General features: G+C 39.9%; 1 protein-coding gene across 2 annotated transcripts in view; it reads left to right on the top strand.

Moving 5' to 3' along the window:
- The window catches only part of SEMA3C (semaphorin 3C), a 144,212-nt gene that overhangs the window by 96,696 nt on the left and 32,310 nt on the right, over positions 1 to 15,206 (top strand). For both annotated transcript variants that reach the window (XM_038741277.1, XM_038741278.1), the window contains 4 exons: positions 504 to 646; positions 1,004 to 1,118; positions 2,403 to 2,472; positions 3,605 to 3,749. In XM_038741277.1, coding sequence (XP_038597205.1) covers positions 504 to 646; positions 1,004 to 1,118; positions 2,403 to 2,472; positions 3,605 to 3,749 — 473 coding nt within the window. The remainder of the gene's footprint in view (positions 1 to 503; positions 647 to 1,003; positions 1,119 to 2,402; positions 2,473 to 3,604; positions 3,750 to 15,206) is intronic.

The raw sequence follows: 15,206 nt of genomic DNA, 5'->3' as shown, positions 1-15,206 counted from the left end.
AAGAACCAGAAGAACAGCGTAGGACAAGTTGGAGAAAGAAGAGGAACAAAGCTAGCCTGTGGATTAGAGTCCAGCTGCAGAGGGATAGGGATAGAGAATGCTGGGAATGGAAGAACTGACCAAGACCATGTTAAAGAGAGCAACAGGAGCAAATAAATTAATGAATCTTACTTATTGTGTGCTTACTGTGTGCAGAACACTATACTAAGTGCTTGGGAGAGTACAAAGTATTAGAGTTGGTAGACATGGTCCCTGCCCACAAGATGCTGAGGGAACAGGCATTGATATAAATAAATAAATTACGGATATGTACATAAGTGCTATGGGGCTGAGGGAGGGGCAAATATAGGAGAAGAAAGGAGGGACAACGACATATGTACTCAGCCTTAGACCAAATATTTTCACTTTGGATAAGAGAGCTCCATGGAACCTGTTAGGACAGCAAATATATTTTATCCATGCCAAATTTTGAGTTTCTATCTGTAACTGCCCTTTTCTTTCAGAACCTATGTTTGTAAGTGCTCATCTAATCCCAGATGGTACTGACCCAAACGACGCCAAAGTGTACTTCTTCTTCAAAGAGAGAATGACAGACAGCAGTGGCAGCACAAAGCAGATCCATTCTATGGTGGCTCGAATATGTCCAGTAAGTAGGGCTACTCATTTAGTCCCAACCCATGAATCTTCCAGCCCCGATGAATGAGAAGAAACAATAAGCACACTATCTTGTCTCATTAATCATTCAATTCTGGTTTCTGCTTTTACAATGTGCATTGGAAATATCTGCTTCTAACATAAGTACATTTAATGTATTGGAAAAAAAAAACATTGTCATGAATTTGGGGCTTCACAAATGTGTTTGAGTTGTGCCAGGTACAATGATGATAATCATAGTTGTGGTATTTATTAACTGAATATTATATGCCAAGCACTATAATAAGCACTGAAGTTAGATACGAGATGATCAGGTCCTGATATTTGTGAAATCTCCAACTTGTTTCAGAATGACACCGGTGGCCAGAGGAGCCTTGTCAACAAGTGGACAACATTTTTGAAAGCAAGATTGGTGTGCTCAGTGATGGATGAAGATGGTGCCGAGACTTACTTTGATGAATTAGGTACAATAAATGTGGCTACACTATTGTGATAATAGATAGTTGGAAGAAAGCAAACCCTGTTCTCTCCCATCCAATGTTAGGGTAAATGGTAGTGTAAATAATAACAATAATAATAATAATAATTACAGTATTGGTTAAGCACTTACTATGTGCCAGGCACTGTTCTAAGTGCTGGGGTAGATACAAGCTAATCAGATTGAACACAGTCCCTGTCCCACATGGGGCTCACAGTCTCAATCCCCATTTTGCAGATGAGGTAACTGAGGCAGAGAGAAGCAAAGTGACTTGTCTAAGGTCACACAGTGGAAAAATGGAGTCAGGATTAGAACCCATGACCTAACTCCCAGGCCCATGTTCTATCCACTACGCCATGCCACTTCTTTATACAAAAATAGTATTTGTCATATTAGTTAAGCACTTACTATGAGCCAAATACTGTAAATAAAGAACAACCCAATTAGACAGAGTTTCTGCCCTAAATAGGACTCACAGTCTAAGGGTGTTTTGTTGTCTGTCTCCCCCTTCTAGACTGTGAGCCCACTGTTGGGTAGGGACTGTCTCTATATGTTGCCAACTTGTACTTCCCAAGTGCTTAGTACAGTGCTCTGCATATAGTGAGCACTCAATAAAATATGATTGGATGAATAAATGAATAAGGGGGAGAGAGAACTCCAATGGGTAAACAACAGGTAAATGAACCACAATTTTACAGATGATGAAACAGGCACAAAGAAGTTAATTGGCATGCCCACCATCACACAGCAAGCAAATTACAGAGCTGAGATTATTCAATTCAATTGTATTGGAAAGCTTACTGTGTGCAGAGCACTGTACAAGCACTTGGGAGAGTACAGTGTAACAATAAAGACACATTCCCTGCCCAAAGCAATATTAGAACCCAGATATCTCTACTTTAATTCTGGGACTCTTTCCACTAGGCAACACTGCTTCCGAAAACCTTGCGTGGATGCCCACAGGACACCCAAAGATTACCATCTTCCATCCTGCCCCCCTGGCAGGGATGCTAAATCTCTTGTTTCTCTAGGAGTATCCCTGATCACACCCCGTGTCAGGTGATGTCACATGGGGCAGGGCTAACAGAGAGGTGGAAATATCAGTCATGGTAGCTGCAGTTGGATACACCTCCATTCCTTCCCATCTATTCTTCTGGGAAGCACTAGGGTCATAATTCCCAGATCCCATGGTGGATTGGCCACTATAGAGCCTGATGCTAAACCATCCTGAATGATTTACATTGAGCCACATCTTCTCTTTTCTAAACAGAGGATGTCTTTCTGCTGGAAACAGATAACCCCAGGACGACATTGGTGTATGGCATCTTTACAACATCCAGGTAGTTTTTTAAAGTAATTATATTTCAGGAATCGATCCATAGAAACAGTGTAGGGTAAGAACTAACCTGAAAGGAAGTAATTCATTTCAAATGCATCCATCTATTCATCATTCCATATATTTGTGAATTACACACTCAATTCTACTGGCTGCCATCAAATGCATTGCCAAAATGTGTGCAAACTGACCTATTTTAAAATTGTGTGGCTGACTCAGAAATAATACTTGCATGTGAACCTTGCTGCTCCTTCCAATTATTACAAATTCTCTTTATTCTTTGGTAGAATATTACTCAAATTCTTTGGAGTTTGTGTGTCCCCTCTTCAAAAACCTCCAGTGGTTGTCAATCCACCCCTGCATCAAACAGAACTCCTTACAATCAGCATACCCTACCTGCAACATTTTACTTTTCTAATTCACTCATTCATTCAATCATATTTGTTGAGCACTTACTGCGTGCAGAGCACTGTACTAAGTGCTTGGGAAGTACAAGTCGGCAACATATAGAGATGGCCCCTATCCAACAACGGGCTTTCTAATGCCAACCCACTTACTGTACTTCAGCTTTCCCTATCATGCTGCTGAGTCCTTGCCCATTAGCCTGAAACTCGCTCCTCCTTCATATACGACAGTTCACCAACCTCATCACCTTCAAAGCTTTAAAATCACATCTCCTCCAGAGACCTTCCCTGACTAAACCTTCTTTTCTCTTATCCACCCTCCCCTCTATACCACCTATGCACTCAGATCTGTAGCCTTTAACCTCTTGATAGTCACCCTATCCCCAGCCCCACAGCACTTATGTACATATCCAAAATTTATTTTAATGTCCGTCTCATCCTCTAGACTGTAAGCTCCTTGTGGGCAGGGATCATGTCTACCAACTCTGTTGTGTAGTGACTTCCCAAGGGCTTAGTACAGTGTTCTGTACTCAGTAAGCGCTAAATATCATTGATTGATGGATTGATTTTATCAATGAGGCATGTCTTCAGATATTTTGTGTTGCCTGATTTCATTATTCCACTGTTATAAATTGTGCATTTTAAATGCATTTGCAGATATATACATTGGGCTGGAAATTTAAGACATGGTGTGTAATATAAATACTTTTAATTTTGTTGTTTTATTATCAGCTCAGTGTTCAAGGGCTCTGCAGTATGTGTGTATCATTTATCTGATATCCAGACTGTATTTAATGGACCTTTTGCTCACAAGGAAGGGCCTAACCATCAGCTGATTCCATATCAAGGCAGGATTCCTTATCCACGCCCCGGAACTGTAAGTACAAATGATACAAAAATTAATAAAAATGATGATAATGGTACCGATAATGTGAATTGTACGGAACTTTTATCTTCCCACAACTCTTTTTGCATTAGTTTAGTGCTTTTGTCATCGTCACAGTATCCCTTTAAGATGAATTTGGGCTAGAAGGAAGAGTACAGGTCTGAGTGTCAAAGGACCTGGGTTCTAATCCCAACTCTAACATTTGCTACTCTGTGACCATTCAAGGCAGATTCTCTGTACCTCAGCTTCCTCACCTATAAAATAGGTACAAAATACCTCTTCTCTTTCCCTATTAAACTATGAGCCACACATGGGATCAGGACATTCATCTAACTGTGTTGTATTTACTCCAGAGTTTAGTAGAGCTTATAGTTCAAATAGAGTTTATAGTTCATTCATTCAATTGTATTTACTGAACACTTACTAAGTGCAAAGCATTAAGTGCTTGGAAGAGTACAGTATAACCATGAACAGACCCATTCCGTGCCCACAATAAGCTCAGAGTAAGCTCTTAGCAAATATCTAATTATTATTATAATTGAGATAGGTAGAAGCAAGTATGTTTTATTTTAAGTTTTGTTTAAACATTGAAATGTATGTTTTTGAAGAACCTCATGGTTACTAAAATTGGTCATGCTGATCTGAAGCCATGATAATATACTCAACCTTTTTTTGACTCTGCTTCACAGTGGAAGAACATACCCTAATTAAATTCCCATCTAATATGCAATCAAAACTTATACTTTATGCAAATTGCCTGTATGCTCATTTTTCAGATTTGGAACCTAAGAAACAGATAAATTAAGTGACTTTCCCAAAGTCACAGAGCAGATCAATGTCAGATCTAGGACTATAACTCAGATCTCCCACCCTGCCATCCATGCTCTTTCCAGTCACCATTGCCTCTACACATGGAGTGTTTAGAAAAATTTCCATTGTTACTTAATCATCTTTATGTGGAAAAAAAATTGCCATATTGTTATCAATTCCTTTGGAACTCTAGAAATATTTCCTTGCTCACAAGTTACTTGATACTCATATCAATTGAATGTTAAGTGCTATGGTAAAGATTTAAACATTTCTCAGTTTAAGATGAACAGGTTTTCAGGCCTTAACCTGTGTATTGGAGGATGTTGAAAAAAACTGGGCCAAAAGTATGTAATTTTCTTGCAACATACTTTCCATCCCAAGTAATACATATACTCTTCTAATGGGGCTCAAAGTTCCATGATTTGCGATTTAAATATCTTTTTTCCAGTTTAAGGAAAAATAATGATGTTTTGTAGATTTGTCCATAGAATAAAATTGAAGGTGTGAACTGTGTAAGTAGACTAATTCAGCAAATAGTATCTCAAACTTTTTTTTCCAGCAGAATTAATGATAATTTCAGAGAGGATTGAGGAATAACTTGTAGAGTTAAAGCTAAAGGATGGGAGGAGGAATTGGCAGGTTTTATTTGGAATTTTTCCAGGACTCCAATGATAACATTCCTCCTATTTTTATACAACATTTATATTTGGGATTGTGTCATTTGGCTTTTAAACTGCTGTCCCTCAACTACTCGACAGGCTGCACCATTATCTGCTTAGGAGACAGAGGGAAATGGGTTAAGGAATCCTGAATTTAGAGTACATCAACTAAAATATAGGTCTTTCCTTGCAGATAATGCAGTAGAAAAATGTAAGGGAGGCAGTCTTTAAAATGGGTAGGTCATAGGAAAGTGCATGGGAGGATATTTGGATTTGAAATAGCACACTGAATACCAGCTTAAATGATCAGTCCTAAATTGTAGGCTGTTTCAAAATTGGTCAAAATGGATAATAATGATGGTATTTGTTAAGCGTTATTATGTGCCAAGCACTGTTCTAAGCATTGGTATAGATACAAGGTAATCAGGTTGTCCCACATGGGGCTCAGAATCTTAATCCCCTTTTGTAGATGAGGTAACTGAGGCATGGAGAAGTTAAGTGACTTGCCCAAAGTCACAAAGCTGTCAAACGGCAGAGTCAGGATTAGAACCCGTGACCTCTGACTTCCAAGCCCATGCATTTTCCACTAAGACACGCAATGGGTCTGCCTACCTGCCCTGACCCCACTTTGCTTTAAATGCTGGACTCGCCAAAATGGATTTTAGAGAAGCAGCGTGGCTCAATGCAAGGAGCACGGGTTTTGGAGTGAGAGGTCATGGGTTCAAATCTTGGCTCCGCCAATTGTCAGCTTTGTGACTTTGGGCAAGTCACTTAACTTCTCCATGCCTTGGGCCTCGATTACCTCATCTGTAAAATGGGGATTAAAACTGTGAGCCCCACGTGGGACAACCTGATCACCTTGTAACCTCCCCAGCGCTTAGAACAGTGCTGTGCACATAGTAAGCACTTAATAAATGCCATTATTATTATTATTATTATTATTATTGTTAATCTGCTCAGCACATACTCAGTTCATGCCCCAAAGTATTTTGGGACTTGTAAAATGGCCATGCCAGAATGCTGGAGAATTTTAGCTCTGCATTATCTTCCTCCCATATCTCCTCCTTTCCAAAAGGGATGTGGGGATGTAAGGCACCCAAGTTTGGGAATATACTGATTTTCAAAATATATACTTTTTATATATATATATATATGTACATATATATACACATATACATATATATACACATATATGCTGATTATATATATACATATATATTTCACCCAAATGATTAGAGAAAACAAATCTGTCAGTGTGAAATTAATTTACAGTATCTAAGCAGAATGTATGTTATTTGTTTATCTGATATTCCTAAATCTGCACAGTGCAATCAATCTCCTGTGCTGAAGGAAGACACTTGTGAGGAAAGGGAATTTCAGGGAGAGGAGATGGATAGGAGGGGGGAGTTTGGAGCAGGAAGAGGAGAAGAGAGTTTAGGGAAAGACAAGCCTCAGGTAGCTTTTGTAAAGCTAGCTCAGCCTTCTTCAAGCATACTATCACTAGCACCACAGCTCAGAAAACCTTGGCCCCTCCTCTCTCCAATACTTCAATTCCTCCTCACCAATGGGGAGGGATTTTCACAGGGTCCTCAAACTATTTTGAATTAAGCCTTATATCTTTGTCCCTTTTTGATTCAGAAGGGAATGAATTCACTGAATCACCCACTCCCACCATTTCCTCTTGGGGAATATGTCTAGTGAGTAAGCATCTTTCAAAATGCATTGACTTTTAAGTAAAATGACATTGTATTGACTTGTTTTACCACTATCTGGGAAATGAACCTGTGAACTAGCCTATTTCAGGGATATAGAGTATTTTCTTCTGCCCATGTTGGGGGTGCATGACAAACCTTATTGTGACCATCTATAAGAAACTCTTTCCTGTGTGTCATGTTTGCATATTTGGTAAAAGGCCAGAGGGGTCACCGATTTAAATTCCAGTAGAAAAAATTCCTTGCTAATGCACCCCTAGATTCCAAGACCTCCTGCATGTCTGCCTGAAAAGTCACCTGATATTTAACCTCACATCAGAGGATGCTGTCCAGAGGTAGATGTCAGAAAGGACACAGCAATCCCTTACCTCTCTTTGGACCACAAAAAATGGGTGCCTCAAAGTAAAGAAAACCAAACCAGATTGTCATGTCCAAACAGACTGAACTGAGGCACTTTAAGTATACAGAGAAAAACTCATTATTCACACAGTTCACATTTACAGTTTTACTTATTTGTGATGACCTTTTGGTCAATGGTTTTGTAGTTCTGTCCTGGAAATAAGAGACATTTGTCCTCAGACTATCCCACAAACCATAAAAATTGTTGACCAGGCTGGACAGTACGAATCCCCAGATGGCTCTTAGCTCTCTGCTGCTCATCTCTTTCCTAGAATTTGGGGCTTCAGGACATCCTTTACAGGGCCTCTGGGAGGATTCCCAGGAAACTAAGGATCTTAAAACCTTCTCCTGGGGGACAGAATTGTCCCCAGCTCATAGTTTTGTGGTCTGTGGCATTCCCCTGCAATGCACTCTCTTTGGTTTATAGTCTTCCTTGGTAGTAAGATATACTGGGCTATGAGGCAAAATAAATAGGAAGCTGGATTTACTGCTCCAAAGTGTGTTACATTTGAGGTCCTGTTTCTTTCTATCAAATTATTTGCAATCAATTTGAGACTATGAAAAAGAGCCACATTTCTGTTTTAGCTTAATCTCATTCATTAGGAACCCTGATGGTGGAATTGTTTCTAAATACTCCACTGTACTCTCCTAAGCACTTAGTACAGTGCTCTGCACTCCTTAAGCACTCAATAAATGTCAGTGATTGATCTATTAATTTGTCCATTAATTACACCAAGAAAGCTTAGACAGTAAATCCTGTAGTAACCGGACGGATCAGATGATTTCAGATTAACTCATTTCAAGCCTTCCCACCTTTTGTGGAGCAGCTTTCCTACCACAAACACAGAATTTCTTCTCAGATGAGTGCCAGAACTTTTCCCAAAATGGAGCAGCAGCAGTCAGGTCTTAGAAACTGGAACATCTGAGCCCACTGTGGGAGGAGTGCATCCCATGGTACAGCAGATTTCTCTAATCTAGTTTCTTACATCTGGCACAGAGATGGTAGCAAGAGTTGCCAATTTTAATGATTTAATTTCTTCAATTACTCTCCTGGAAAACAAGGGCCTTTTGAGCCTTTTGCCTCTCCACCCTTCCCGAGCTCCACATCATGAGTCAGTTCCCTTAGTTGAAAGAGTCCTTGACAGATGATCTGGATTCCTTTTCACCCAGCCACAGAACCCATAGCCAGATTTCCTAAAATGTCCCTCTATTCTCGGGGGTTAAGGACGCCCAGTTAATGATCACGTTTGATGGTCAGGCTTCAGTTTCCCATCTGGTGGGCCAGATGTGAGTCTTCCCCCATCCCTATAAGATCAGAAAAGTAAAGATCTGGATGACAACCACATGCCTGCCCTCTGACTCCCACTGGAGGTAAGTTTGTTGCCGCTGTCGGCTGGAGCTGTTGCATAAATACATCGAGAACGCAGGCTCAGCCCAAGCCTGGTTTTTAAGAGAAGGATCCTGCCAACTGTGTCACAATGTTTTTCCATAAGTGAAAGTTTGTGGAGGTAACAAGAAACCATTGGTATGCTGCAAAGGCCAGCCAAAGACGGCCGTCTCTTTCTGTGGCCAACTAAATGCATTACATTATTCCACTTCAGCCTGGCTAACTCTTCTCTATATTCACTGTGTTTGTATATATTATCCCTTTGTAAGCACAACCCCATGAGGAATGTTCAATCCTGTCATCTTTTATGTGCGGAAGAAAATATTACTGGGTTTCTTGACAGTTTCTTCTCTCAGCAAAATAGTCTCTGATTCCACAAAGGAAATTACACAGCCTGTTTAATGTGTCACACCAAAGGAAAAGGTGTTATTTCCTCACATCTTTATTACCATGATTTGCTCCCTTTTTTTCCCCAACCTTCTCTAAATGTTCACATCTATAATTTCTTTCTTTATATTAATGTCTGTCTCCACTTATAGTCTGTAACCTTGTTGTGGGCAAAGAACAAGTCTATCAACTCTGATATATTGTACTCTCCCAAGAACTTAATACAGTGTTCGGGACACAGGAAGTGCTCAATAAATATGATTGATTGATTGCTCTCTAGCTGATCACTTTATGGCTTGAAACGAACATTTGAGTCCCAGGATTCTTTAGAGAGACCTTTACTCTTCCCACAAACCTGTAAACATTGGGATTCACACCCTATGAGATACCCTCTGAGTCCAAAGGAAATATATGAAAGAAATATAGCCCATTAAAAAATATCTACTCAGCTTTGGTCACAGTAGAGTGGATGATGTTGCTGTATCAGGAAGTTATTCAGTATCATGCTTTATGAGTGAAACTTCTAAGTTTTTTTTAATTTTTTTAGTTCGGTCAGCATTTCTGAAATTCCTTGGAGAAGTGAATAATTGGTAGTGTTGTCTAGTCATCCTGACTTGGCCAAAATGTCTAAAGATGCATGCTGAATAAAAAGAAGCGACCACTGATTTCACTGATTTACAATCAATGAATGCTACAGTGGAGTGTAGGGAAGCAAACATGAGTTTAAATTGGAAAAAATCAATCAATAAATGATAGTTAGCGAACACCTACTGAATGCTAGGCCCTGTACTAAGACCCTGGGAGAGTACAGGCATAATAATTGTGGTATTTCACAAGTGCCAAGCACTGGAGTAGATACAAGATTAAGAGGTCATACTCAGTTCTTTTCCCATATAGGGCTCACAGTCTAAAGGGGAAGGATAACAGACATTTAATCTGCATTTTCCAAATGACAACACCATGGCACAGAATTTAAGTAAACTTGCCCAGAGCATGGGACTGGAAGTCAGAAGGACCTGGGTTCTAATCCCTGGTCCACCACTTGTCTGCTGTGTGATCTTGGGCAAGTCACTTCACTTCTCTGGGTCTCAGTTAACTCATCTGGAAAGCGTGGATTAAGACTGTGAACCCTATGTGGGACAGGGACTGTGTCCAACCTGATTAACTTCTAACTACTTAGTGCGGTGCCTGGCACATAGCAAGCACTTAACAGATATCATTAAAAAAAAAAAAAAAGTCAGACAGCAGACAAGTGGCAGAGCTGGAATTATTACCCAGCACCTCTAACTCCCAGGCCTTTCACAAGGCCCTACTGTTTATGTACTCAAGGTGTTTACAACTTAATATGGGAGACAAAAAAAACATTTACAGATCATGAAAGCAGGAGATAGGCCAAAAACCAGTAAACAATACAAACATATCAGAAAGAAACAGCTGAACAAATGCTTGTTTGGTTCTTATATCCTGCACTGTATTCTACTTGTAGGAACCGGCTACTCTTTTTTCCCCTCTGTGTTTCAAGAGGCATGAAGCAGGGGCCCTCCTTAGGAAGGGAGGGAAGAAAGGGCATGGACAAGCATTACCCCATAATGAAAGAGGGGCAGAAATCGAAGCAAGGGGACATGGCAGTCCTCTGCCAGTCCTGGTCTTCCCTTGATTAGATGGTGCAAGATGGAACAAATCTCCACTTCACAATTTTGGCATTCCCCACTTCTGCACTGATAATGCACATTAACTTTGCTTTCTAAGGTTTCTTCTACTCTCAAAGATTTATTACAGTCTATCTCACAAGTTTATGGCATTGTCTAATCTTAGTCAGAAATTACTAGCTTAGGCTTACTCCATAGAGAGCAAACATTTTAAGGACCAGTTTACCCCATTTACAACTGAATGTTTGATCACTGAATTTGGGTAATGCCACTCTTATCTGAAGGAAAAATGTTGTGGTATAATAAGCTTGAACATGAGCAATTTTGAGGGAACCCTAAATCTTAGAAACACTAATGTCACCAGGGGGTTGAGTTTATGTGCCCTGATCCAATTTAGGTTGAGGCAAAGATGTTTTTATGTCACTTTTTGCTGAAATTGTTAAGTCTAAGCAAACCTACTGATAAAGTAGGATCACCTATAAAGAGGTGTGAATTTCTTTTTGTTGTGATCACAAGTTCTAACCATCATAAATCAGGGCTAAGCTCAAAGCCAAAGATTATGAGTGAATCAATGAATCAGTAACTTATTGCTGGAAAAGCCATTCATTTATCAAGACAGGAATGTACTGTTACTAAGAGACCTCTCCTCTGGAAGCTTAATATGTCATTCATTAGAATTCAACCAAGAGATGCTTCTGTAGTTGTGGGTAGAATCCTTACAGTTGGATTGCTGCTTTTCAGTTCATTCAGTCCTGGAGAAAATGAAGTGTGTATGTGGTGAGGAAGACCACAGAGAGCTCTCCTTTTATGAGTTCTCCTAAGTAGTAGGTAAGTTTTTTTGGGGGGGGAAAACAACAAAACATAAAAACTACAACTCAGCAATTTCCAAAATGGCTAAGGAAAAGAACATTTATATAATGGATCATTCTACCCGCTTGACCTTGCTAGAGGTTTCTATCTATTCTTCCTATAAGAAATAACTAGAATTTTGACATTAGGATCAACACCTTGAGAGTAGGGTTAGTCACTAGATCCAAAATATAGTCACAGGAATAATGAGGCTAGATGGATCCTACCAATTTACTCTGGGGGAGGAAATGAGGGAGGGAGGGAGGGAGGGAGGGAGGGCAGGGCAGTGTGGCTGAATAATGTTGCCAGGGAAGCAGTGTGGCCTAGAAGAGAAAGCAGGGGCTTGAGACTTGGGCTCTAATCCCAGTTCCGCCACTTGCTTACTTTGTGACCTTGAAGAAGTCACTGAACTTTTCTGTGCTTCAGTTTCCTCAGCTGCAAAATAGGGACTCAATACTTGTTCTCCCTCCTACATAGGCTGAGAGCCCCAAGTGGGATAGGGACTGTATCCAGCCTGATCTACCCCAGTGCTTAATAATAATAATGGTATTTGTTAAGCACTTACTATGTGCCAAGCACTGTTCTAGGTGCTTAAAACAATGCTGGACACATTCAACACATACCATAAAAAAGATCTGAGGGGCATGAGAAGGACATAAACGCATGTTCCATGTGCTTCTCATGGCATTTCCTCCAAACCAGCTACTTTCTGCTCCTTTAGGTGCCCTTCAGGGTCAGGGTCAAGTGCATGGCCTAATGGAACTCGCCTGGTCCTGGGAAACAGAAACAACGTGGGTCAGTGGAAAGAGCATGGGCTTTGGAGTCAGAGGTCATGGGTTCAAATCCCTGCTCCACCACTTCTCAGCTGTGTGACCTTGGGCAAGTCACTTAACTTCTCTGTGCCTGTTACCTCATCTGTAAAATGGGGATTAAGACTGTGAGCCCCACATGGGACAACCTGATCACCATGTAACCTCCCCAGCGCTTAGAACAGTGCTTTGCACATAGTAAGCACTTAAATACCATTAAAAAAAACACAGAGTGCTTGGGTTCTAATCCCCACTCTGCCATATGTGGACTGTATGACTTTGGGCAAAATCACTGAAATTCTCTGTGCCTCAGTTCCCTCATCTGCAAAATAGAGAGACTCAATACCTGTTCTCTCTCCTACTTTGTGAGCCCCATGCAGAATTGATGATAGTATAGATATTCCATACTATATGCTCGATACACAGAAAACACTTAACAGGAATAGAAAACAAAAAATATGTAGTGTTTCCTTTCTGTGCAAACAATGGAATGTAGTCATCAGGAATATAGACATGCTTCAGAAGGTGGTCATGTGGATGGAACAGATTTTGTATGAGGAATAACTTAAAAGTTTAGGATTCTTCAGTCTGAAAAGATATTCATTCATTCAATCGTATTTATTGAGTGCTGACTGTATGCAGAGCACTGTACTAAGCGCTTGGGAAGTACAAGTTGGCAACATATGGAGATGGTCCCTACCCAACAACGGGCTCACAGTCTAGACAGACAGACTAGCCAACAACAAAACATGTAGACAGATGTCAAAATCATCAGAATAAATAGAATTAACAAGACAGTACCAATATTTGTGATGAAACCTATTAAATCAACCCAGTAAAGAGGCTAGATGAGGCATCTATAGGAGGTTCTGGCAATTTAATTAGGAATTGTGCCCTTCCCTGGATAGTAGCAGAAAGACCAGTGGCTCAGTTGGCTTCTTCACTGAGAGTTCCTTACTTATGGGGCTGGGAGTTTGGGGCCGGGGGAGGCTCCCCACAAACTAGATGACATCAAAGAGAGGCAGAATTAAGGGATAGGACTGTAAGTTTTCATAATCAAAAAGATGTGGAGAGGGATGGCAAAGAACAACAAATTTCCCCAATATTGGGATGAGGGACTAACATTGGAACATAGTAGGTTCCAAACAAATAATAGAAAATGACTTTTCACAATGTCAGTTACTTAGCTGATATAAGAGCACATATGCATTCACAAATAGGAGGTCCCTATTGAATTATAGGGAAAATTTAGCGATGTTAAGTACTATATTTCTCATCATAGGGTGGGTGACAAGAAGGAAATCCCTCACACTGTTCCTCCATGAGTCTTGTTGTAATAAAAAAAACACAAAACAAAAAAAACCCACCAGGCTGGATGGTAAATGCTCTGACAAAACTTTGACATAATAATAATAATGATGGTATTTGTTAAGTGCTTACTATGTGCAAAGCACTGTTCTAAGCGCTGAATTTAGAAACAGGATGGCATAAAAGGAAAGAGTACGGACCTGGCAGTCAGAGGACCTGTGCTCTAATCCTGGCTCTGCCACAGATTTGCTGTGTGACCTTGGGCAAATCACTTCACTTCTCTGTGCCACAGTTTTCTCATCTATAAAATTGGGGATTAAATCCTACTCCCTCCTTCTTAGACTGTGAGCCACTTTTTGGACAGGATCTGTGTCCAACTTGATTAACTTGCATTTATCCCAGAATTTAGAACAGTGCTCGGAACATAAGTATTTAATGTTACATCATTGTTCTTATGCACTTTTTTCAAGCTAGGTTCTTCAAAAAGCCTAAAGAATTAGGCAGACAGATTCATAATACCATCTTTAGTTTTAGAAGTTTGCTTGAATGATAACTGTCTCCATGGAGAGAGCGATATGGTTACCTTCATGGGGATGGATTCTGGTGAATAAAAGGAATCTTTCTTTTCAAAAGACTGAATGTTGTCATTTGGATTATAGCTGTTACTCCGAGTTCACACATCTTTCAGTATCATACCTATGTATCTTCTTGCCTCATTTCACTCAGTATACAAGAAGTCACAGACTTAATACTTAGTACAGAATGCTTTCTGGATTCTAGTAAAGCAGCAGCTTCCAAGAGTGAAGCATTTACAGATGCAGGGATTCACTTTCAACTGGATCCAGCCCATATATGTTAAGATCTATTTAGCAGTGAATGATTTATCCAAAGTAATGGTAGTTACAGATTGTCCTTGGCATTCTCAACACACCTAGCAAGATTGTGGCTTCAATATTTATAACATATATACTTTCTATGTTGGATTAAGATATCTGGTAGTAACACATTTCATTTTACAGGATCTATTCATTTCTGTTTATTTTCCATCTTGCCCTTCTATACATGGAAAGAACAGCCTGGAAAATCCTTGGAACAGATTTTCCTTTCATTCTGCTGATGTCTTTGTTAGCATGGCCAAGTTTTAATTGCAGTCTTAATTCAGGAGTTTCCGCTACTAAAAATGCGTAATGTTTTCAAGGTGAAAAATTGAGACCATATGATACAGGATTTACCTTTTTCCATTACTTTATACGAAGAAAGTATAGATTGATTGCCCAACAGATTGATGTAAAACATTTACTGAAATGGCAGGTCATGGTGTTTTCCTCATTATCATGAAAAAAAGAAAAATCATTAGAGTTCAGCTTGTATGCTTCTATGTGCTCCAACAGGAAGGGGCAATAGGTAGAGGGCAGGAAGATAAAATTAAATCGAGCATTTCAAATTTCATGTATAGTTATTTCCATTTTTAAATGAGAA

Source organism: Tachyglossus aculeatus (assembly GCF_015852505.1).
Source record: "Tachyglossus aculeatus isolate mTacAcu1 chromosome 12 unlocalized genomic scaffold, mTacAcu1.pri SUPER_6_unloc_1, whole genome shotgun sequence".
NCBI lineage: Eukaryota > Metazoa > Chordata > Mammalia > Monotremata > Tachyglossidae > Tachyglossus > Tachyglossus aculeatus.
The sequence above is the reverse complement of the archived record's forward strand: the minus strand, read 5'-3'. Positions and strand labels throughout refer to the sequence as shown.